At 23.3% G+C, this 23674-nt stretch overlaps 7 protein-coding genes across 7 annotated transcripts; 3 read left to right on the forward strand and 4 right to left on the reverse strand. All coding sequences in view use genetic code 6, as the record gives it.

The window, feature by feature from the left end:
* Nucleotides 1-348: 348 nt before the first annotated feature.
* Nucleotides 349-891, reverse strand: TTHERM_00835420 (hypothetical protein; the record flags this gene model as incomplete). The annotated part of the gene is made up of 1 exon (XM_001031305.1): nt 349-891. The coding sequence occupies one exon, from the start codon at nt 889-891 to the stop codon at nt 349-351; it is 543 nt and encodes a 180-aa protein (XP_001031305.1).
* An 867-nt stretch (nt 892-1758) lies between these two features.
* Nucleotides 1759-2223, forward strand: TTHERM_000835439 (transmembrane protein, putative; the record flags this gene model as incomplete). The annotated part of the gene is made up of 1 exon (XM_012796466.1): nt 1759-2223. One exon carries the CDS (start codon nt 1759-1761, stop codon nt 2221-2223), a length of 465 nt encoding a protein of 154 aa, XP_012651920.1.
* Nucleotides 2224-5901: 3678 nt separating this feature from the next.
* Nucleotides 5902-7001, reverse strand: TTHERM_00835440 (transmembrane protein, putative). The gene has a single exon (XM_001031307.2). The coding sequence runs from the start codon at nt 6926-6928 to the stop codon at nt 5948-5950; it is 981 nt and encodes a 326-aa protein (XP_001031307.1). The 5' UTR covers nt 6929-7001; the 3' UTR covers nt 5902-5947.
* A 1994-nt stretch (nt 7002-8995) lies between these two features.
* Nucleotides 8996-9421, reverse strand: TTHERM_000835459 (hypothetical protein; the record flags this gene model as incomplete). Its single annotated transcript, XM_012796467.1, has 1 exon — nt 8996-9421. The coding sequence occupies one exon, from the start codon at nt 9419-9421 to the stop codon at nt 8996-8998; it is 426 nt and encodes a 141-aa protein (XP_012651921.1).
* A 2505-nt stretch (nt 9422-11926) lies between these two features.
* On the forward strand, nt 11927-14314 carry TTHERM_00835460 (GCC2 and GCC3 family protein; the record flags this gene model as incomplete). The annotated part of the gene is made up of 1 exon (XM_001031309.2): nt 11927-14314. One exon carries the CDS (start codon nt 11927-11929, stop codon nt 14312-14314), a length of 2388 nt encoding a protein of 795 aa, XP_001031309.2.
* A 1484-nt stretch (nt 14315-15798) lies between these two features.
* Nucleotides 15799-18195, forward strand: TTHERM_00835470 (GCC2 and GCC3 family protein; the record flags this gene model as incomplete). The annotated part of the gene is made up of 1 exon (XM_001031310.2): nt 15799-18195. The coding sequence occupies one exon, from the start codon at nt 15799-15801 to the stop codon at nt 18193-18195; it is 2397 nt and encodes a 798-aa protein (XP_001031310.2).
* A 1990-nt stretch (nt 18196-20185) lies between these two features.
* On the reverse strand, nt 20186-20761 carry TTHERM_000835488 (hypothetical protein; the record flags this gene model as incomplete). The annotated part of the gene is made up of 1 exon (XM_012796468.1): nt 20186-20761. The coding sequence occupies one exon, from the start codon at nt 20759-20761 to the stop codon at nt 20186-20188; it is 576 nt and encodes a 191-aa protein (XP_012651922.1).
* Nucleotides 20762-23674: the final 2913 nt, after the last annotated feature.

Below are 23674 nucleotides of genomic sequence, written 5' to 3' on the forward strand. Positions count from 1 at the left end.
AAATCTGGAAAAATAATCAGTTGTTTAGTGTAATTAATTTGAGTGAGTGAGTAAGATAGAAATCAAAAGAAGGTTAGAGCTATTATAAATATTTAAAATACTAATTATTAATTGAATAAAGAATTATTAGATATATATAACAATAATTTGTAAAAAGATATTTTTAAATTAAAATAATTTCATTAAAAGTTAATTAGTTAATTATTCATTCATATTTAGTGCATTGTCTGATTAATAAATAATAAATTTTTAGCATTTAGTTAGTAAAATTAATTTTCTATGCAAATGTTATTTTCTTTGTACTAGATTGTAGTACTTACTTCCTTTGTATTAATAAATAAAAACTAATCATAAAGCTTTTAATAGCATTTTTCTTCTATAAAATTTATTAAAGTGATATTCTTTGTTGTACAATGGTAAAGATTTCGTAATTTTCTAGTTTAACATTCTTGGCTATTTCAAATTATATTTAAATCCATTGATTATAGTTTCGTTATCGTCTTAAAATACTCTTTTTACAAAATCATCATTGTGTAAAAGTAGATCATCACTGGAATCTTTTTCTTTTTCTGTTTCTTAGATGTTTGAAATCGTAGAGCTGCTCTTTTCTAACACAGAAGACTATTTCAATGCTTCGATATTTTTATTTTTACGCTTTGCAAGAGATTTCTTGCTGTATAATAGTAGTTCTCCCTTGCAAAGCTTGCAGCAACAGACATTTTAGCATGCGTAGCAAACCCAGCAGCCTTCTTTATAACAAATATGATAAATAAACCCTTTATCAAAATTTTCTTGGATGCATTTCTCACAAAAAAAATTGCGACAACGAGTCTTAGTGCATTTAGCAAGATTTTAAACAGTCATTTAGCATAAATGGCATTCAGATTTCATTTTGTTTGTTTGTTTTTAAATATATTGTTTAAATTATTTTTTATCTTATTTTTAAATATATTAATTCACAAGTAATAATTTAACAAGTCTATTAATATTTGTTTTTAATACTTAATTCATATGTTAACATGATCTAAATTTCTTTTACATTACAATTTCATAATCAATACATAAAAAAGGTTAATAAATTCAGGATAATTTTTTGGTTGCTTGCTTGCTTGCTTGCTTGTACTTGCTTGAGAGATCGGTTTAAGCTTTTATTCATTGAGAAAAAAAATTAATTGTTTACCCACTTTGTTTCTTAGTTAGTTAATTAATTAACTCTATTTTCAAATTTATTTTATTAGCTAATTTACATATTTCTCTGCTCATATCAATCATTTATTTTTATTTCCTTCCTTTACACTTTTATGTTTATTTTCTTATTAAATTTCTAAGCCTTTTCAGTAGAAATTTATATTAACTTCATAATTAATATTGGTATTTATTTTCATTACAAATTTATAATTTTTTACTGAAACAATTCCTACCTATTGATATTTATTTTAATTTAAATTAACGCAAAAAATTATTATAGTAAAATTAAAAATGCTTTAGATATTTGCAAAAATAATTAATGAGTATTTAGGGTAAGCAAAAGCATTTAAAATTTTACCATTTATGATATAAATTTGAGAACACTTACTCAAGTATAAATAATCACTATAAAGATAATATAAATAAATAATTAAATACCCTAAACAAACTATCAATCAATTAAGTTTCATAAGAAACAAAAATAGCTTAAATTTACAAAAATTGATTTTACATTATTTTTATCAAATTTTTAGGTTTTTAGGAAAAAGAGGAAATTGAGTGTATGCATGTATGTAAAATAATCAAAAAATGGATTTAAATTAAAATAAATGGTTTTCATTTATGATTATGAATATGAAATAGCTTCTACACCTAATAAATACAAAATAAAATAAAAATATATAAATATAAAAAAAATAAATTTTAAGTTGTATTCTGAGTGCATTTATATGTATGAGTATTTCTATTCTATTCTATCGCCAATTTAATTTTTAGTTTTTAAACATTGAATAAAAATTATAGATTAGTTAGTTATTTTGGAAGGTAAAAAAATATAAATAAAGAGAAATGAATTAATAATAAAAGCAAAATTTGAAAATAAAAAATGAGCTAAATTATCAAAGAAAAAAAAAACGCAAGAAGAATTATAAAATAAATAAATTAAAAGAGTTATTTTAAATTAGTTTTTTATATTAAAAAATGCCATAATACAAAATAAATAAATTGTTTTTACTAAAAATCAAGTTTCATATTTGAGAATTCAGTTAACTTTCCTAAATTGTTGCACATTCATCACCAAATAAATTAGACCTTTTTAAAAATTGAAGAAAATATATATACAGGTGATTCGTTAGTTAGAAGGAAAAAATGAAAATAATAAAAAACAAATGAATAAAATAATAAAAGCTAAAGTTTGAAAGTGAAAAAATGAGTTAAATTCACATAGGAAGAAAGAAAAAACACAAGTTGAGTAAAAATATATCAAATAAAAAGCTAATAAATATTTAAATTAAAAGAGTTAGTTGAATAGTTTTAAATTCGTTTTTGTTTTAAAAAATAATACAATTCAAAGCAAATGAATAGTTTTTACCAAATTTCAAGTTCCTTATTTGAGAGATTAGAGCTCTTTCTTAAACACTTTAGAAATATTGAAGTAAAATATAGTTATTTAATTAATTATTTAGAAGGAAAAAAATGAAGAATAAATTTGAAATCATAAGAAATGAATTAATAAATAATGAAAGCAAAAGTTGAAAATGTAAAAAGGAGCTAAATAACAAAGAAATAAATAAAAAATACAAGCAAAATTAAAAATTAAAATCCATTTTACTATTTTTCTATTATTAAAAAATTAAAAAATAGATCTTTAAGTTATATTTATTGGGGATCTTAGTAAGGATAATATTTATCTATTGTTCTTAACTTGGTTAAATCGGATTAATTTTTAGTTAATATTAGAATTTAATTTTAAATACCTATAAAATTAAATCACATCCAATTAATATTACAAAAAGATTTAAAATTTTTTAGCTCTATAACTCTTTATTTATTTATATTTAAATTTTACTAATTTCTTAGATGATAAAAAAAATTAAGTGGTATTTCTGATTTTAAAAAAAAAATGAAATTATTTGAAGGATTCCTCTGTTTTTGTTTAGATTTTTAAAGGGCTGTTATATATTAAGAACTTTATATAAGCTATTAGCTTAATAATCTTATGAGTAATTTTATTAAATAAATAGAGTAAGGAAAAGCTATTAATTTATTTCACTTTGATAGTGAATTTTAAAATCTAATTATTCATTAATATGCTCTTTAGTAAATATCTTAATAAATTTCTATTTATTTTTAATTATCAAAAATCGAAATATTTTGATTTAACGAAAGACGAGAGATAGATAGATAAACATTAAAAAAATAATTAGAATTAATTAATCTAAATTTTGATACTATTATTCTTTTTAAGCTTAGATCTAGCAAAGCTTACTTGTAATAAATCATAATTTCAAAAAAAAAAGTTAATTATCAAATTAAAAAAAGAATATTCAAAAATAAATGAAAATAATTATCTCAGTATTAATTATTTTAGCCTGCTTTAAGTTTGTTTGCTCTTAGTCTTCAGACGATATTAGGATGATGATGTACTGTGTATAAAATGTAAATGCTAATATTCCTTGTAAAGAAAATGATGAAGCTTGCCAGATCGAAAACTTCAAAGCCTAACAGTGTGTTAAAGATTGCGCTAGAAATAATTATTTAAATGATATTGCATAATGTATTACATAAAATTGTAGATCTGATAATTAAGCTATTTAAAATAATATTGATGAGTCAGCATCATGTCTAAGCTCAAATGTTTTAATATATTCTTTATCACTAATTGCTGCTATCATTTTTCTACTTTGAAAATAATAACACTCTATTTATTTATTAATTAATTGAAATGTAAATATGTCTATAAAGTAATCTATATATTTATTTATTATAATTTGTAAATAAATATATTCTAATATCGAATGAAAGAATAAATGCTCTTTCTAAATCATAATATGAAATTTTTGTTAGTTCCATGAAAAATATTTATCATTATTAAATGCATATATTTCCAAACTGAAGAATGAAAGGATTTAAATTGATTGAAGATCTAACTAAAATTAACTATTTTATGATTCTCAATGTTATAAAAAGTCTTACTAAATTAAAAACCAAGAAGAAGAAGAATCAAAGTTTTTTTAGTTTTATTTGTTTCTAATTAATGTTTTTTCATTATTTGTTTAACCTTTATCAGACAAATTAATATTTTTGACTAAATCGCTTTTAAAATATAAATCTATATATAATTATTGCTTAAAATATTTCCAATAATTAGAAATATTTATTTTAAATATTTTACTAATCATATTTAATAGCTAATACTTACGTTAAAATAATTATTTGTCTTTTTATGCTTTATGAAAATGCAGCTTTTCTAAATAAATATTTTTAATTCATTCTTTAAAATATCATCTAAATTTTTAAAGATTAAAATTTTACATATATCATTTCTTTAAATATAGGAAGATGTTTAAAACTCAAGCTTATTATAGCGCTTATTCATCTATCATTCTAAGATCCTTTTAGAATTTTCAACCATTTTTATAGTAATTTACAAGTAAATGAAAACTAGCTTTTTATAATTTACTCTATTTTGTTACCAGCCAGCGCAATTATTAATTACGAATTAATTATTAAATCTGATCAAATACTAATAGAGATTATTTCAGAAATTTAGTAATAGTTAATTAAAATTTTTATAATTTCATTTACTGTAAAACGCTATTTAATGACTTAATTAGCAATTAAACCGCGATTTTTAGTAAATTAAATAGAAGTAATTTAATATGATAGATTATATTTGTTAATCAGAAAATAGAATGAAAAAATAAGGTATATTAAAAGAATCAGTATAATTATATTAAAAATTATTGAAATAACTAATTATATTCTCAATATTAAATTTTTAGTTTTCAAAATTATCGTTTTTACTATTCATTGTAAATAAATAAATAAATAAATATATCTTTATTATTTTTGATTTTATTTAATTCAATTTTTTACATAATGTCTGTCTGTCTTACTTACTTACTTTGAGTCCAGTTAAAAAAATAAAAGTCAAACAAATGATTTATATGTGATTTAAATTAATTAATTATAAAGTATAATAGTTTGGTAATATCAAATAAAATAAGTAACCATTTTAATTATCAATAAAAACTTCTCTTTTTTCAAATATCTAGTTAATTTATTTTCATTCATTTTTAAGTTAGTACAAAATAATTAAATATCTGGTATTATTTATTTTTATATTTTGTTACATATTACAGACAGAGATATTAAGTCTAGAAATATTAGTAATTGACTTATATTTTTTAAATATTTAGCTTTTTCTAAATAAGCTATTTTTTTAAGCACAAACAAATAAATTTTGGTTTACTGAATTAAAAAATATTTTAACAGATTAAAATATTATTTTTATAAAGCACTTTTCAATTAATTATTTTGATAGCTGATATGTAAATAAAAATCAGCTAAATATAAATTAATTAAGAATTAATGAGGATGGTAATGGTTACTAGCTAGCTACTAGTATTAAATTAAAAATAATAGTACTGATTAAGTAAAACACTTAAAAAAATATTTAGTTTATAAATTTGACTTAACTTAAATATCATTTTGTTTTTGTGTATGTTATTCTGTTCAATATAAATAATAACTATCACTAAAAATATTAATTAAAATATATAACATAATCAAATGTAATAATTATATATCTATTTTAAGAATTAATTTTAATCTTGCATGTAAAGGTATAAGAAAAATAAATAGAAATTAATCTTAAAATTTTTATTTTTAAATGTACATAATTTTACAATTATTTTAAAACTAATATAAATACTATGATATAAAATTTTATTTAAAAACAAATAAATATTTAATAACTTCAAAATAAAATAGCTATTGCAATAGATCCTAATGAAAGCATCAAAGTAATACCATTTGAGTAGAAACTTTATTCTGATTTAGCAGAATTAGTTACTTTATCTTTTTGGTTGTTTTAATCATTATTTTTGTCTTTTAAATTATCTTTATCTTTTTGATCATTTTAATTGCTGTCTGTTTGATTGTTTTAGTCTTTTTGGTCTTTTTTGGCTTCTTGATTATTATCTTATTTTTCTTAATCTTTTTGATTATTTTGATTGGTAGATTGATTTTCTTCGTTTTTGTTATCATTTTTTCCTTGTTGACTATTTTGATCTTATTTGGTATCGTTGCTTTAATTTTCTTTGTCATTATTATCATTTTTTGGTGGTTGATCATTTTTTGATGGTTGATCATTTTTTGGTGGTTGATCATTTTTTGATGGTTGATCATTTTTTGGTGGTTGATCATTTTTTTAATCTTAATCTTTTTGGTCCTTGTCTTAATTGTTTTGTTAATCTTATTCTTTTTGACTATTTTAGTTGTTTTAGTCCTTTTGATTGTTATTATCTTATTAATCTTCTGTGACTTCACCAAGTAAGTAGCATTCTGACTTCTTTTCAATAGTAGCTTATACCTCTTTTACTTAAGATGAGCATTTAGATTTTAGAAGTAAGCCTATAGCTTTTAAAGATGTTGAGCTTTATTCAATTTCATTTATGCAACTTTGGACAACAATAACTTCATCATTACATATTTTATCATCAATAAAACATTCAAATTAGCCTCCTTGTGAGTCAAAGCATTCAAGTACCTTTTAGATATCACCACTAAATTAAGCATTAACATTAGCTAGAGAAACAATAATTATTAGAGCTAAGATAAGGAATCTCATATGATTTGATTACTAATAAATTTATTTATTTTTATTTCTATCTTTTTTAATATTTATTTATTTAATTATATTTTTCTGACAATTTGTTTACTTGTTTTCTTCTAGCATTTCTTCATTTATCACAATCTCTATGACTGTTTTAAGTAAATTAATTAAGTAAAATAGATACGAAATTAACTATAACTAAATTAGTTATGATTAAAACTAGTTAATTTTATTAATATAATTAGTACTTATTTTTTACATATAACTGACTAATTCCTTACTGTTCGTTCGTACTATAAATAATATTTATTTATTAAGTAAGCATCCCTTAGGTTAAGGGGAATATGATAAAGAGAGGTATCTAGTGGATATAAATTTTTGATAATTTAACTAATTTTATGAAAGTGATTAATCATCAAATTTTGCTTTTTAAAGTATTAATTACCTCAAGATTAGATTAAGAAAAAATAAATTAAATTGTCATTTATTAGAACGCATGAAAGTAATAAGCAAAAGTAAATGCCTATCTGCTTATATCAATTCTTTAGAACCTTTTATAAAAAGCAAAAGTTAAGATTTTCTTGGCTTTAATATGTAAAAATATCTTTGATTTGATAGAGTGATTAAACGAAGTATCTATCTATTTTATTTGATGTCTTTGAAATTAATTAATTTACTAGACTTAAATATAGTTAAGCAATATTTATTTAATTAGTTCTTTTTACTTTTATTACAAAAGATTATCTTAATACATTTGAAAAGTATGTTTTCATGGTAAATTAGATTCTATTATATTATTATACTAGCTTTCTTCTAATTTAAAATAAATAAAAATATAGAGAGGTATCTAGTGGAAATAAATTTTTGATAATTTAACTAATTTTATGAAAGCGATTAATCATCAAATTTTGCTTTTTAAAGTATTAATTACCTCAAGATTAGATTAAGAAAAAATAAATTAAATTGTCATTTATTAGAACGCATGAAAGTAATAAGCAAAAGTAAATGCCTATCTGCTTATATCAATTCTTTAGAACCTTTTATAAAAAGCAAAAGTTAAGATTTTCTTGGCTTTAATATGTAAAAATATCTTTGATTTGATAGAGTGATTAAACGAAGTATCTATCTATTTAATTTGATGTCTTTGAAATTAATTAATTTACTAGACTTAAATTTAGTTAAGCAATATTTATCTAATTAATTCTTTTTACTTTTATTACAAAAGATTATCTTAATACATTTGAAAAGTATGTTTTCATGGTAAATTGATTCTATTATATTATTCTACTAGCTTTCTTCTAATTTTAAATAAATAAAAATATATTAAATAAAATAAGACCTAAAAATTGAACTTCTAAGAATATTAATAATGATATAAATAATGAATGAATGTAATAATAAAAAGGAATAATCATTTTTGATAATATTACAATTTTTTATCATTTATTTTATTCAATTAACACATTAAAATGTATTTACATATAAAGCGAACTCTATAAATTATATATTAACTTTTGTAAGTTTTCAAATGTTCTTAAAGTGTTAATTTACTAAAATTAGTTATCTAAAAAAATTTTGCAACAAAGTTAGTTTAAATTGTTATATCAACTAGACTTAAGTACTTTTATAGGTAATCATTATTTAAGTAAGAGCTCCTAATAGTCTTACAATTATTTAATTACATATTAATAATAACCTTGTATTTTCTTATGAATTCTTAATTAAAAATATTGCATATTTCATTTAATTAATTTTTATCAAAAAAACGGTTTATTTGTAAATGTAATAAATAATCAGTCTTACTTAATTACTTTAAGCACTATTTCTTTAAAACCATTTTATTTTTTTAAATCAAATATTTTTAATTTTATAAAAAAAAGAGTATTTTGTCTAACGAAATAACCCCTGATATAAATGTTAACATTCCAAAAAATTAAAATTACATTGATTATTTAGTTATATCTCGCAAATCAGATCATTTTTAATTAGCTTTTTATTTGACTTTTTTTTATTATACTTGTGTTTTTTTATCTTCTTTTTTTCTTTCTTTTTTTCTTTCTTTTTTTCTTTCTTTTTTTCTTTCTTTCTTTCTTTCTTTCTTTCTTTGTAAATTCAACTCGTTTTTTAAAACTCAACTTTTACTTTTCTTTTTATTTCTTCATTTTTGTTTTAAACTAATTAACTATGTATTCATTTTTTGTTCACTTTTTAAAAAGTTAAAATTAAATTTGTGATGAAGATGCATAATACTTAGATTTAGGTTTAGGAAAGTGAACTAACAAATCTCTCAAATTTGACACTTTGTCTTTAGTAAAAACAGTTTATTTATTTTGAATTGTGATATTTTTTCAATATAAAAATTAATTTAAAATATCTTTTAATTAATTTATTTATTTTTCTTTGTTTCTTTGTAATTTTCATTTTTTTGATTTCTTATTATTTCATATATTTCTTCATTTATTCTTCTAACTAACTAACTAACTAACTAACTAACTAACTAACTAACTAACTAACTAACTAACTAACTAACTAACTAACTAACTAACAAACTATCTATCTATATATTTTTTTATCAATATTTAAAAATTAAGAATTGAATAAGTGATGAAAGAGCATCAGGCTTAAGTTATGGTTTGCAGAAATGTACTAATTTATCAAATTTGAGTTTGAGCTTAGGTAATAACAGTCTATTTTTTTTGATTATGATATTTTTGTTTTTTAGATATTTTCATAATTATTAGTTTTTTATAACTTTCAAAAAATTAGTTACATTTTGTAGCTCTTGTAAGTAAGTACTGCAATTTTTTATTTTTTGTTAATTTTTATTATTTATAAAAATATATTTTAGGTAACAATTTATCATTACATAAAAAATTTGTAAAAATATCTAAATGTTTAATAATATACCTGGGCAATTTATTGTCCAGGAACAAATAAAAATAATTATGGATTTTCATATTTTTATTATTTAATTCATGATACCTGGACATTCTAAATTAAGTCTTGAGAAGTATTTTGGTGTATTAAAAAATTTAATAACTAATTATTCTAAAGATATAGAATGCTACACAGATATAATCTCAATCAATCATAAAGAATAAAAACTATGAACATTATTCACCTTTAAATCAATTATTTAGCAATATGTAATAAAAATTTATGATTGGAAGAACTTTCTATCAAATAAATTCTAAAAAAAAGATACCTTCAAATTTAAAATTCTTCAATAATTATATTTTTAGAATCAATATAATTTGATACAATTTAATACTGATAGTATTCAAATTCAGAGCAATTTTTAATGTAAGTATAAATAAATCTATTTAAAATAACACATTTAACTAATAAATTATATAAAATTATCCTCTATCTCTATCTCATTTTTTTGTTCATAAAAAAGAGTTATATTGGAAATTTATTTAATTAATTTATTATAAATTTTTCATGTTAAAAATAATGTAGAATCTTAAATTTAGATTTTTCAATAACTTTGTTTATACTTATGAATTAATAAAAGTACCATCATTATATAGCCCTTATAAAACAGTTTATAAAATTTCAAATAATAATTAATTTAACTAATTTTGTTTATAATTTAATAAATTTTAGTTAATTCTCGATATCGAAATAATGATAATCTGAATATAAACTATTTTTTGATATGGAAAATGATAAAAGAAAAAGAATAAATTAAAAAAAGCTTACAAGAAGATTTTAAGTAGCATATTAGAAAGAATATTTAAGAATCATCCTCCTATTTTGCTATCATAAAAAAATAATTCATTTAATATTTTACTAAAATGTTTAAATTGTTTTATAGCTTTTATAAAATATCTCTAATTACATATTCTCCATTAATCTTAAAAAGAAAAAAAACTATTTTGTTGAAATTATTAATAAAAATTTTTAAATTTAAAATATCTTTTTTCACTCACTGATTTTTGAATTATTTATTAATTCATCCATTTAAGCTAAATCCTAACAAATTGTAATTCTATTTTAAATTATTGTATTTATAATTAAAATGTTTATGAAAATCATTATAAATAACTTACTTACTTCTCAATAATAATTAAAAAAAAGATAATTCATATCAGAGCCATTTTTATTATTGGAATAAGGAAATTAATTAAAATTCATTTAAATAATACAACTAAAAAAATTAGCAATTAAGTTAATAATCAAAGATTTTCTTTATTATACTTATTTCCTTTAGCATTTCTTTTTGTAATCACTCCAAAGTAATAAGCAATCATTTTAATGCACTTCATTTCTCTATAATCATAATTTTTAAACTAGATTTCTTATCTTGTAAAATCACTTTTCTAGAATTTTAATATGTGCGCTTTACTAAAATATTATATCTTTTTGAACTTTAAAATTTACAATGAAATTAATTACATTAGCTTTTTAAAATACAGATAAATGCTTTTTTATATGTATTTTTATTTAAGACAAAATAATATTGATTTAATAACATTAAATATGATTAAATTATGAAAGCAAAATTTTAATTAAAAACTTAGGTTTCTTTGTTAGAGAATGTAAATATGTTTGTAATTAAGGCTTGCTTATTAGAAATTTTGATGCCTCCAAATTATACAAAATATATTGAAAGCTGAAGTAAATTAAAAAGAAGAAATTTAATTAAAATGAAAAAAATTTAATGAAATAAATGTGTTTTGATGTATTAACTTGTAATCAGATAAGTAAATTTTTTTTCTTCCTTTAATTAAAGTTAAGCTAAATTAATATTTTTGCTATTAAGAGTGCTATTTTAATTTTACTTTTAAAAAATACCACAAAATTTTAATTAAATTAATAACCTTAAGCATTCACCAGATTTTTTAATTAATTTTCTGGTGAATTTTAATTAAATAATAGATAGAACTATTTAATTTACTTTCATAATACACAACAGTTTAAGAAATCACTATTAAATTAATAAATTTACTTACTTATAATTAAAACAAAGTTATTTGAATTTATAGAAGATGTATATGAGGTTATAGAAAATTATATTCTGAGGTATGTATGTTAAAATAGATTCCAAAACCTAACTTAGATAGATATAAAACAATTAAAAAAATAAAATTTCAAACATTCAAAAGTTTAAAATAAATGAAAAAAGTAAACATTTGCCTTGCTCTTTTTTCACTATTCTAGGCCTCCTTTTAGTACTGCCACTACTCGACTAAACCTAGCTAATTGTAAAACGGTAATTGCTAATGTATCGGCGGATTTTATTCTATCTCTACTAAATGCCAAATATGCCCTAATAATGGATCAACTGCTGAAGTTTCCTACTCAATATCAAATTGCAAATATTGTAGCTCTACTAAATACTATATGTCTTAAGCAGCAACATCATCTACAGGTTCAGTATGCTTATAGTGCCCTAATAACTCCTAGGTTCAATCTAACACTCCTTAGAATCCTTAAGATATTAGTGATTGCATGTATTGTTAACCTGGTTATTATCTTTAGACTCCAGCAGTACCACCTTAAAATGGTAATCCAGGTTAAGCTGCAGTCTGCGTTCCATGTCCAAATAATACAAAAGGTATGAATGCTAGTTCAGTCTCCTAATGTAATTCATGTAATGAAGGTTTTTATATATCTTAATAAGCTACAGATTCCCAACCTGCAATTTGTTCACTTTGTCCTAATAATACTTCAAATAACTATATACTTCCTTTTGATATTTAATACAATGTTAATGATTGCAGTACTTGTTTACCAGGATATTATAATTCTAATACTTCGTTAGGATAATAAACCATTTGTGAAAAATGCCCTCCAAATACATTTACTTACGGTTCAGGTGCTACTTCAATTAGTTCATGTAGTTGTATGAATAACTACTATATGACAGTTGCACCAACATCCTCTACTGCTCCAACTTGTTTACCATGTCCTAATGGTTCTGGAAACTATTAAATACCATTTTTAGCTGGAGATTAATCTCAATGCGACATTTGCTAAGCAGGGTATTACATGATCACACCCTACTAAGATCCTGCTAATGGAAATCCTGGAACTGCTGCCTAATGCCAACAATGTCCAAATAATTCTACTTCTGACCCTGGAGTTTTAACTTCAGTTTCAAGCTGTAATAAGTGCCAACTGAATTTTTACATGCAAGTAGCTCCCACATCTACTACCTCTGCCATTTGCTAACCGTGTCCTAATAATTCTGCCACTTTAAATCCTGTATCTTAGTAAGGAGATGTAACTTAATGTTCTATTTGCGTATCTGGTTATTACATGAAATAAGCAACTTAAGCAGGATAAACTGCATCATGCTAAAAATGTCCTCCTGGATCTAATACAATATAAGGCAGTAACACTGCTTGCTATTGCTATGACTAGTACGCCACATGGTCATCAAATACTAATTCCTGCTAATGTAATCAAGGTTATATTGGCACCCCAGCAACCTCAATTGGTGCTTAAGGATGTACTCCATGTCCTGCAGGTAAATACTATTAATCAGGAAGTTGCGTTGATTGCCAAGTTGGATATTACTCAAGCTCACCTGCAAGTCTTTCATGTACCCAATGTTCTGCTGGTCATTATGCTAAAGGAACAGGAAATATAGCTTGTGCTAGTTGTCCAAATAATACAACTCCTTTAGCAGATTTTTCTGATTGTTAGTGTCCAGACTCAAGTGCTGTCTTTAAAAACAATAGTTGCGTCTGTCCTGACGGTTATTAAGGTACTCCATCAAGTTCATCAAGCTAAAAGGGATGCTCACCTTGCCCAAAAGGTCAATATTCAAACTCTTCTACCTCTGGAGCATGTACTCCTTGCACTGCTGGATATTTTGCAGCCAGTACTGGAAGTTCTTAATGTTAATAATGTGGTAAGGGTTAATTCGCTTCTGGTACTGGAAATACTTCATGTCAAACTTGTGGCTCAGGTAAAATAAATACTCCAGATTTTTCTGATTGTTAATGCATTCCTAACTCTAAATTAAATGGAGATAGCTGTGTTTGTAATCCAGGTTATATTGGAGTACCAGCTACTTCAAATAGTTGCACAGCTTGCCCTGCTGGATAATTTGCAGATTTACCATCTGGAAAGTGTTCTCCTTGTCCAGCGGGCACATATTCAAATGGCTCAGCTAATGTAAACTGCACATAGTGTAGCTCAGGATAATATGCAAATGGTACTGGAAATACAACCTGTAGCAATTGTGGACCTGGATCTACTAACACAGATGATTTTACTGGCTGTAAATGTTATGATTCAAATGCATCGGCTTGGTCTGCAGATAAAAATTAATGCTAATGTGCTGCTAATTTCTATGGAGATGCAAGTTAAGCCACGAGTGCTTCAAAAACTTAATGTACTAACTGTCCAAACAATACAACATCAAAAGCAGGAGCAGCTAAAACTCAAAAAGATTGTTAAAATTCTTCTTCCTCTTAGAGCTCCTAAAATGGATCATACACATATTCATAAATTATATAAATATCGATATTAGTTCTACTATTGTTAATATGAATTATACTTATTATTTCATTGCAAATGTTATTTATATTTTTTTAAATGAAGTTTAATTCCTAAATAAATATAGGGTATTGTATTTTAATTTTTTAGTTTATTTAATTTTTGAAATTTATTTTATATGCTAAAATTTTTAAAATTAAAAAAAATTTTTTCGTACCCCCCCCCCCCACCCCCCCTTAACCTAAGCTGTAAATATACAATGATTAACTAAATATAAGCCCTTTTTTGATATGGAAAATAATAAAAGAAAAACAAAAATAAAAAGGAAGCTTACAAGAAGATTTTATCTTATAATATTTAACAATCATCCTCCTACTATTCTTTTTTTTATAATCTTAAAAAAATAACTTCATTTAATATTTTAATAAAATTTTTTAAATTGTTTAACAGCTTTTATAAAGAAAATGTATCTTTTTGATGTAATTATTAATAAAATTTTCAAATTTAAAATATGTTTTTCAATTATTCATATTTGGATAATATTTAAATTCATTCATTTTAGTTAAACACTAACAACTTCAATTTCTGTTTTAAATTAATGGTAAAATTGCTTTTTTTATTAAATTATTTATGAAAATCAAAATAACTTACTTCTCAATAATTCATATCAGAGATATTTTTATTTTTAGAATAGGGAATATAATAATTTGAAAGGACTTGCTTCATTATTCTACATTTATAATTTTTTACCTTGCTTGTAAACTCATTTTTTTAGAATTTTAATATGTGCGCTTTACTAATAAATAATATTTTTTTGATCTTTTAATATTTACAATGAAATTAATTACATCAGCTTTTTAAATATGGATGAATGAATGCTTTTATATATTTGTTTTAATTGTAGACAAAATAATATAGATCTAATACCTTTAAAAATGATTAGAATATGAGAGTAATTTATATTAAAAAGTTAGATTTCCTTAAAAGTGAATACAAAACAAGGTTTGCCTTTTAAAAATTAATTTTGATGCCTCAGAATTTATAAAAAAGATATTGAAGCTGAATTTAATTAGAAAGAAAAAATTTAATTAAAATGAAAAATTTTTAATCAAATAAATATGTTTTGATGTATTGACTTGTAATCTGAGAAGTAAATTTTTTTTATGAATTAATATCTTTGTAAATAGGCTAGCGATTGGCTACTTTTGTTATTTTTTCTTATGAAAAATACCACAAAATTTTAATTAAAAAAATAACCTTTAGCATTTATCAGATTGTTTAACTAATTTTCTGGTGGATTTTAAGTTAATAATAGATAGAAATATTTAATTTTATTGATTAATTCTGGTGATTAAACAAATCATTATTAAATTAATACATTTATTTACTTATAATCAAAACTCAATAATTTAACATTATAGAAGATCTATTTGAGTTTATAGAAAGTATTATTTTGAGGTATAAATAGATTCGGAAATCTAATTTACATATAAACAATTAAATAAATCAAATTCAAAATATTCAAAAGTTTAAAATAAATGAAAAAAGTAAGCATTTGTCTTGTTCTTTTTGCGCTATTCTAAGTCTCCTTTTAGTACTGCCACTATTCAACTATGCCTAACTTTTTATAAAGAGGTAATTGCTTATGTCTCGGTGGATTTTATTCTAGCTCTGCTAATTGTGAAATATGTCCAAATAATGGATTTACTACTAATATAGCCTATTCAATATCAGACTGCAAAGGTTGTAGCTCTACTTTATACTATATGTCTTAAGCAGCAACTTCATCTACAGGCTCGGTATGCTTATAGTGCCCAAATAACTCCTAGGTTCAATCTAACACTCCTTCGAATCCTCAAGATATTAGCGATTGCATGTAGTGTTAACCAGGTTATTATCTTTAGACTCCAGCAGTTCCACCTTAAAATGGTAATCCTGGCTAAGCAGCAGTCTGCATTCAGTGCCCAAATAATACAAAAGGTATTAACGCTAGTTCAGTCTCAGAATGTAATCTTTGCAATTAAGGTTTTTATGTTTCGTAAAGGGCTACAGATTCCTAACCTGCAATTTGTTCACCTTGTCCTAATAATTCTTCAAATATCTATGATTAACATTACTCTTATTAATATAATGTTAATGATTGTGGTGCTTGTTTGCCAGGCTATTATAATACTAATATTTTCGATGGATAACAAGCAATTTGTGTATAATGTCCTCCAAACACATTTTTTTATGGGACAGTTGCTAAAACAATTAATTCATGTAGTTGTATGAAAAACTACTATATGACAGTTGCATCAACATCCACTTCTGCTCCAACCTGTTTACCATGTCCTAATGGTTCCGGAAACTATTAAATATCAATTTTAGCTGGAGATTAATCTCAATGCGACATTTGCTAGGCTGGATACTACATGATCACACCCAACTAAGATCCTGCTAATGGAAATCCTGGAACTGCAGCCTAATGCCAACAATGCCCAAATAATTCTACTTCTGACCCTGGAACTTCAACTTTAGTTTCAAGCTGTAATAAGTGCCAACTGAATTTTTACATGCAAACGGCTCCCACACCTACTACCTCAGCTATTTGCTAACCTTGCCCTAATAATTCTGGTACTTTAAATCCTGTAACTTAGTAAGGTGATGCAACTTAATGTTCTATTTGTGTTGCTGGTTATTACATGACAAAAGCATTTTAAGCAGGATAAACTGCATCATGCTAAAAATGTCCTCCTGGATCTAATACAATATAAGGCAACTACTCTACTTGCAATTGCTATGACTAGAATGCAACATGGTCATCAAATACTAATTCCTGCTAATGTAATCAAGGTTATATTGGCACCCCAGCAACTTCGATTGGTGCTTAAGGATGTACTCCATGTCCTGCAGGTAAATACTATTAATCAGGAAGCTGTGTTGATTGCCAAGCGGGATATTACTCAAGCTCACCAGCAAGTCTTTCATGTACTTAATGTACTGCTGGTAATTATGCTTAAGGAACAGGAAATAAAGCTTGCACTAGTTGTCCATATAATACAACTCCTTTAGCAGATTTTTCTGGCTGTAAGTGTCCAGATACAAGTGCTGTATTTAAAAACAATAGATGCGTATGTCCTGACGGCTATTAGGGTAATCCATCAGGTTTATCAAGCTATTAAGGATGCTCACCATGCCAAAAAGGTCAGTATTCAAATTCTTCTACCTCTGGAGCATGTACTCGTTGCGCTGCTGGATATTTTGCGGCTAGTACTGGAAGTTCTTAATGTTAGTAGTGTGGTAGCGGTTAATTCGCTTCTGATACTGGGAATACATCATGTTAAACTTGCGGCTCTGGTAAAACAAATACTCCAGATTTTTCTGATTGTTAATGCATTCCTAACTCTAAATTAAATGGAGATAGCTGTGTTTGTAATCCAGGTTATATTGGAATATCAGCTAATTCAAATAGTTGCACAGCTTGCCCAGCTGGATAATTTACAGATTTACCATCTGGAAAGTGTTCTCCTTGCCCCTCAGGCACATATTCAAATGGCTCAGCTAATGTAAACTGCACATAGTGTAGCTCAGGATAATATGCAAATGGTACTGGAAATACAGCCTGTAGCAATTGTGGTCCTGGATCTACTAACTCAGAAGATTTTATTGGCTGTAAATGCTATGATTCAAATGCAGTGACTTGGTCTGTAGATAAAAATTAATGCTAATGTGCTGCTAATTTTTATGGAGATGCAAGTTAAACAACAAGTGCTTCAAAAACTTAATGTATTAAATGTCCAAACAATACAACATCAAAAGCAGGAGCGGCTAAAACTCAAAAAGATTGTTAAAGTTCTTCCACTTAAAGCTCATAAAATAGCTAATAAAATAGCTTATACACTTATTCATAAATTATATAAATATCTATATTAGTTCTAGTATTGCCAATATGAATAAAACTTGTTATTTCATTACAAATGTTTCTTATATTTTTTTAAATTGTAATTTTATCCTTTATATGGCACTACTTTTTAGCTTTAAGTTAAAAAATTGTAATTCATTTTTTTTTTTAAATTTGATATGAGTAAAAAACAAAATAATTAAGTTGAAGAATTAAAAGCTAATGAGAAAAAATACTTATATCTTTTATAAATATTATTAATGGTATTGAGTAATAATCTGAATTTTTTTTCTGAATAATAGGAAGGTAATTATTTTAATAAAGATTGTTAGTAAGCTTAATTATTATCTCTAGTGATTATAATATTCTACAGGTATTTTGCGATTATAATTTGATGCTTATTTAGAAATAAAAAAGTAAGTAGTAACTTGCTTATTTGAAAAATTATTTTAGATTTGCTACACGAGAATGAACAGAAAGTATATATTATAATAACTCTTTTATTCATAATTATATATCTAAATGTAAATGGAGATTAAAATATTTATAAACATTTTTATTTGCCAATTTTTTGAATCTAATTTATAAAAAATAAATATAATTATTGAATGAAAAAGTGAAAATAATATCTAATATTAAAATATCAGCAACTAATTTAGAAATTAACTAAAAGAAAAAATATTTTTAAAATTAAATTTACACAAATAATAGTTGAATTTATGTGTATACTTTGCTATCTAATCAGATAAATTCAGTTAAAAAATCTTTTTTAAAATTTATAATTTTGTTAAGTTTTTATCATCATAAAGTCGCTGGCATAGGATTTAGATCACTTTAGTAATAAACAAATTTAATATTTACAAGTCTTGACAACTTTTACATTTTAGAGTAAAAAATTGGTATTTTAGATTTAGATCCAATTAATGTATAACTAAGTAATTAGATAGAGTTAATATTACTTTTATTAGATTGAATCTACTAATATACTAAATTACTCTATGATTGTGTTATAGATTTAAAAGGATTTTAAATAACAAACTGTAAATTTAATAAACTTTATTTGTTTTTTAATTCAAAGAAATCTAAATTTGATTTCATTATATTTTCTACTTCTTTGCAAAATATTAAATCAAATTTTAGTGTTTGCAGAGACGTTTGGTTTCTTGTAATTAAATTAATAATTTAATAATATTGCTCATTTAAACAAATTGATTTTAAATTCTAATTTAGTAAAAGCTCTGTCATTACATGCATGTAACTTAAATTCCAAAAAAAATGAATCCTACTTAAACCTTTAAAATCTAATTCTTAATGATTGCACTTGCATATCGATTTATACTAAATTTTGTTAATACAAATTGACTCATTGTTTGTTTTAAACTTGTCATCTAATAATATTTGGGATAATTCTTTGATATCAGCCTTTGATTTTTCACTAAGATCTGAGAAATTGTCCAAAATTTTATGAATCTTAGTTTTTGAAATATTTTAAAAGAAACTTCGGGTTTTGTAATTAATTTTACGAAAATTTATATTATCAAAATTATTATTTTTTTAGAAAAATTAAATAATGTGAGGAAATGTAGAGATATTAATTAGTTAGCCTTAAAAAGTAAATTTATCTAATTTATTTTCTGAGATTTTAAAATTGATTAAGTTAGTTATTTAATTTATGGTAAATAGTTTTTAAATATTATCAAAAATAACTTTTAGTTAAACATTATTGCATCCTTATTAGTCTTAATTAATTAAATTATTAACGTATTCTATAAAGAACTATTCAACTTATTTATAAATTGGAGATAAATTATAACCTTCAAAAAAAGAATACATTTCTTTTAGTAAGTTTTTGATTAAATCGATATAATTTTAGGATAATCTAGATTTAAAAGGATCACTTTTTATTTCTTAATCTAGTGATAAAAGATTTATATCAAGGAAAAGCTCCATATTTTCTGAAAAATATATATCATCAACACTGATACCAGATTTCAACAAAATATTTGAAGAAATTATAACTTTTTAAAATAAAGAAATGATTTTCAAAAACATTTGTTGTTTAAAAGGTCCAAATACTTCTATCTTTGTTTTGGATTAAGATATAAAATCTGCAAGTTTTGTTTTTCTTGGAATATGAGATAAACCCTGCAAAGGTTCTTCTTCTTCAAAATCATTTATTGGTTATTAATTACCAACAGCATATTAACAAATACGCTTTTAATCTTCAGAATAATCATCGCTCTCTTAATGAAGTGTTTAATATGTTATGCTATTTATAGTTGCAGGAAAAACTGACCTTATAACTGTAGCGGTTTAATTTGTATTTGGAACTGGTAAAGCTTAAAAAGTAGGTTTTTATAATTAATCTACTTCATCAGAATAGTTCGTTTTTGTAGCAGCTAGAATTTTTTTTCCAGTTGATTTTTATGTAATTTTAATAGGTTTAGGTATGGGTTTTTAATCTTCAGATTAGCAAATGCTATTTTAGTTTATATTTTATGGTATATAGCTTTATAGAGCTGGAGATAATGATGAATGTCCTTGAACTGCAGCTGCTTAATAAGTCGTTTAAACTGGAACTGCTTAAAAATTAGGTTTTTATAATAAATCTTCTTCATCAGAATCGCTCATTTTTTTAGCAGCTAGAATTTTTTGTCCAGTTGATTTTTATGAAATTTTAATTGTTTTGGATATGGGTTTTTCATCTTCAGAAGAACAAACGGTATCTTAGTTAATATTTTATAGCATATAGCTTTATGCAGCTGGAGCTAGAACTGTAGCTGCTTAATAAGTCATTTAAACTGGAACTGCTTCAAAATTAGGTTTTTATAATAAATCTTCTTCATCAGAATCGCTCATTTTTTTAGCAGATAGAATTTTTTGTCCTGTTAATTCTTAAAAATTAGGTATTTATAATTGATCTTTTTCATCAGAATCGCTCTCTCTTTTAGCACAAATTTTATATTAAATTTTTTGCTCAGTTGCAAATCCAACTTTTTATTTAAAGGGAGCAGGTTTTTCTTCTTCTTCTTCAGATGAACTATCGCTATATTCAACAGCTGCTGCAGCTGGAGGTTTAAATTAAAATTTTTAAAAGTTAGATAATTAGATCATCTATTCAATATTAGTAGGATAATTTTTTTGTTATATCAAATATACTCCTTGTAAGTTATGGTTAATTCTAAAATCAGTCAAAACTTCCAAAGAATGTTCAATAAATTTTTATATTTAAGTCTTCATTAGATTTATTTTATTTTGAGCTTCCTCTAAATTTGAGCATCTCTAAATTTACAAATTAAAATACTTCTTTTAAGAATAAACCCTAATGGCGATTATACTATTTTCTTGATCAAGAGTTAAAAGAGTTAAAAATGTGTTTTGATTCGTATTGTTGACTATATTTTCTAGCATAATTTGATTTTCTTAAAAAAATTCAGGATACCACAATTACATTTCTTGTAAAAATAATCCACTTCTCACTGATAATTTTTATTAAGATTTAACTACTCTTTTCTCGAAATCTAATATTTTAATTCCTTATTCTTTTTATACTTCCTTAAAACCGCAAAGACTTACCTATTTTATATTTTTAGTTATAAATAAATAAGGATCAACTGTATTTAGTTTTATAGCTATTTATCCATTATCCTTTAACTGGCACACAAAGTACCCATAATGTGAAATGTATCCGAAATTGTTAAGAAAATCTAAGTTTTAAAAACAACACATAGCATTTTTAGAGTAGTTATAAATTTGAACTAAGTACTTATTTAAATCCTCATTATCTGCAAGAATATCTTCATAATTATTCACCTGATTCAGAGAGTAATCAAAAAATTCATACTCTACTGCATAAAAAAGTTAATATTCATCTAAATAATAAGAGTCTAAAACCTTTAAAACTAGATCAGTTCTAGTTAATTTCTTGTTTTTTTAAGCATATTCAACAATATAGTTTATTTCTTGCTAATCTTCCATTAAATCTTCAGAGAAGATTTCAATTATTTTTTTTGTTTTTTCTTTATTATCAAAAACTTAAAATTGTAGGCAAACACTAGAAGATTAACAAATCTTTCTTTCTTTGATGTTAGTGATCGATTAAATGTAATATGATTTCTATTTTTCAAGAGCATCTAATATCAGAGCCATATGAGATCTGTTAAAAAATTTGCAGTTTTACTAAACTAATTTCAGAATTTATGATTTCATTTTAATTTTTGAGTGATTTCAATAAAGTTTGTTAATTAATTATTATAATTTATTTCTTGAAATCTAAATGATTTCAATCATTTTTTATTCAAAAATCTTTATTCTTTTATAATTTTGCTGATTGAAGAATATGATGAATTCTTTTCATCGATTAGATACATTTTTTTTAGAATAAAAGTAGATTATTTTATATAAAAATGAGATCTTAGATTAACAAAAAGTAGGATTAAATATAAAAAGAAGCCCAGATAATTTATTTTTAAAAACTATTTTAATTTTTTAAAAGTTATTTAGAATGAATTATAAGAAATATATTTCGCGCCAAAATTATTTATGCAGCCTCAGAATATTTAACAAAACAATTTGTTAAAATAAAGAAATTTTTATTCAAAAATCTTTATTCTTTTATAATTTTGCTGATTGAAGAATATGATGAATTCTTTTCATCGATTAGATACATTTTTTTTAGAATAAAAGTAGATTATTTTATATAAAAATGAGATCTTAGATAAACAAAAAGTAGGATTAAATATAAAAAGAAGCCCAGATAATTTATTTTTAAAAACCATTTTAATTTTTTAAAAGTTGTTTAGAATGAATTATAAGAAATATATTTCGCGCCAAAATTATTTATGCAGCCTCAGAATATTTAATAAAGCAATTTGTAAAATAAAGAAAATTTTGACTTGTCTATTTAAAATACACACACATTTAAGTAGCTAAATTTATTCTTTTTCAAAAATTAAGAGGAAAAAATAAATTTTCTCAATTAAACCTTGCATTAATATATCTTTGAAAATTTTGAATAGGGGATAAAGCTTTTTTTAGAGTTAATTGTTTTAATAAATTGTCACTTTATAAAAGGAAATTAATTATTAAGAATTTGACCATTATCATTTTATTAATCTCATTTAACGATTCTCACAAAATGAATTTTGTAAAATCAAGCATTAGGTTATACCAAATATATTTAGTTTTTCTGATGTAAGAATTACTCAAAAAACAATTAAAATTTTGATTATTGATAACTTCATCTTTCACCAACTGCTGCTAGCTACTTTTTGATTTTAGGAAAAGAGTTATATTAAAACTCTCAATAACTATATTGTTATAACGATCGATTATTATCTTAATTTACTTCTCATAAAGGTTTCTGATCAAATATACTTAGTTTTTCTGATGTAAGAATTCCTCAAAAAACAATTAAAATTTTTATTATTGATAATTTAATTTGTATCTAACCGATACTACTTTTTGATATTAGTAAAAGAGTTATATTAAAACTCTCAATAAATATATTGTTATAGCTATCGATTATCATC

This window comes from Tetrahymena thermophila (assembly GCF_000189635.1).
Source record: "Tetrahymena thermophila SB210 genomic scaffold scf_8254728, whole genome shotgun sequence".
Taxonomy (NCBI): Eukaryota; Ciliophora; class Oligohymenophorea; order Hymenostomatida; family Tetrahymenidae; genus Tetrahymena; species Tetrahymena thermophila.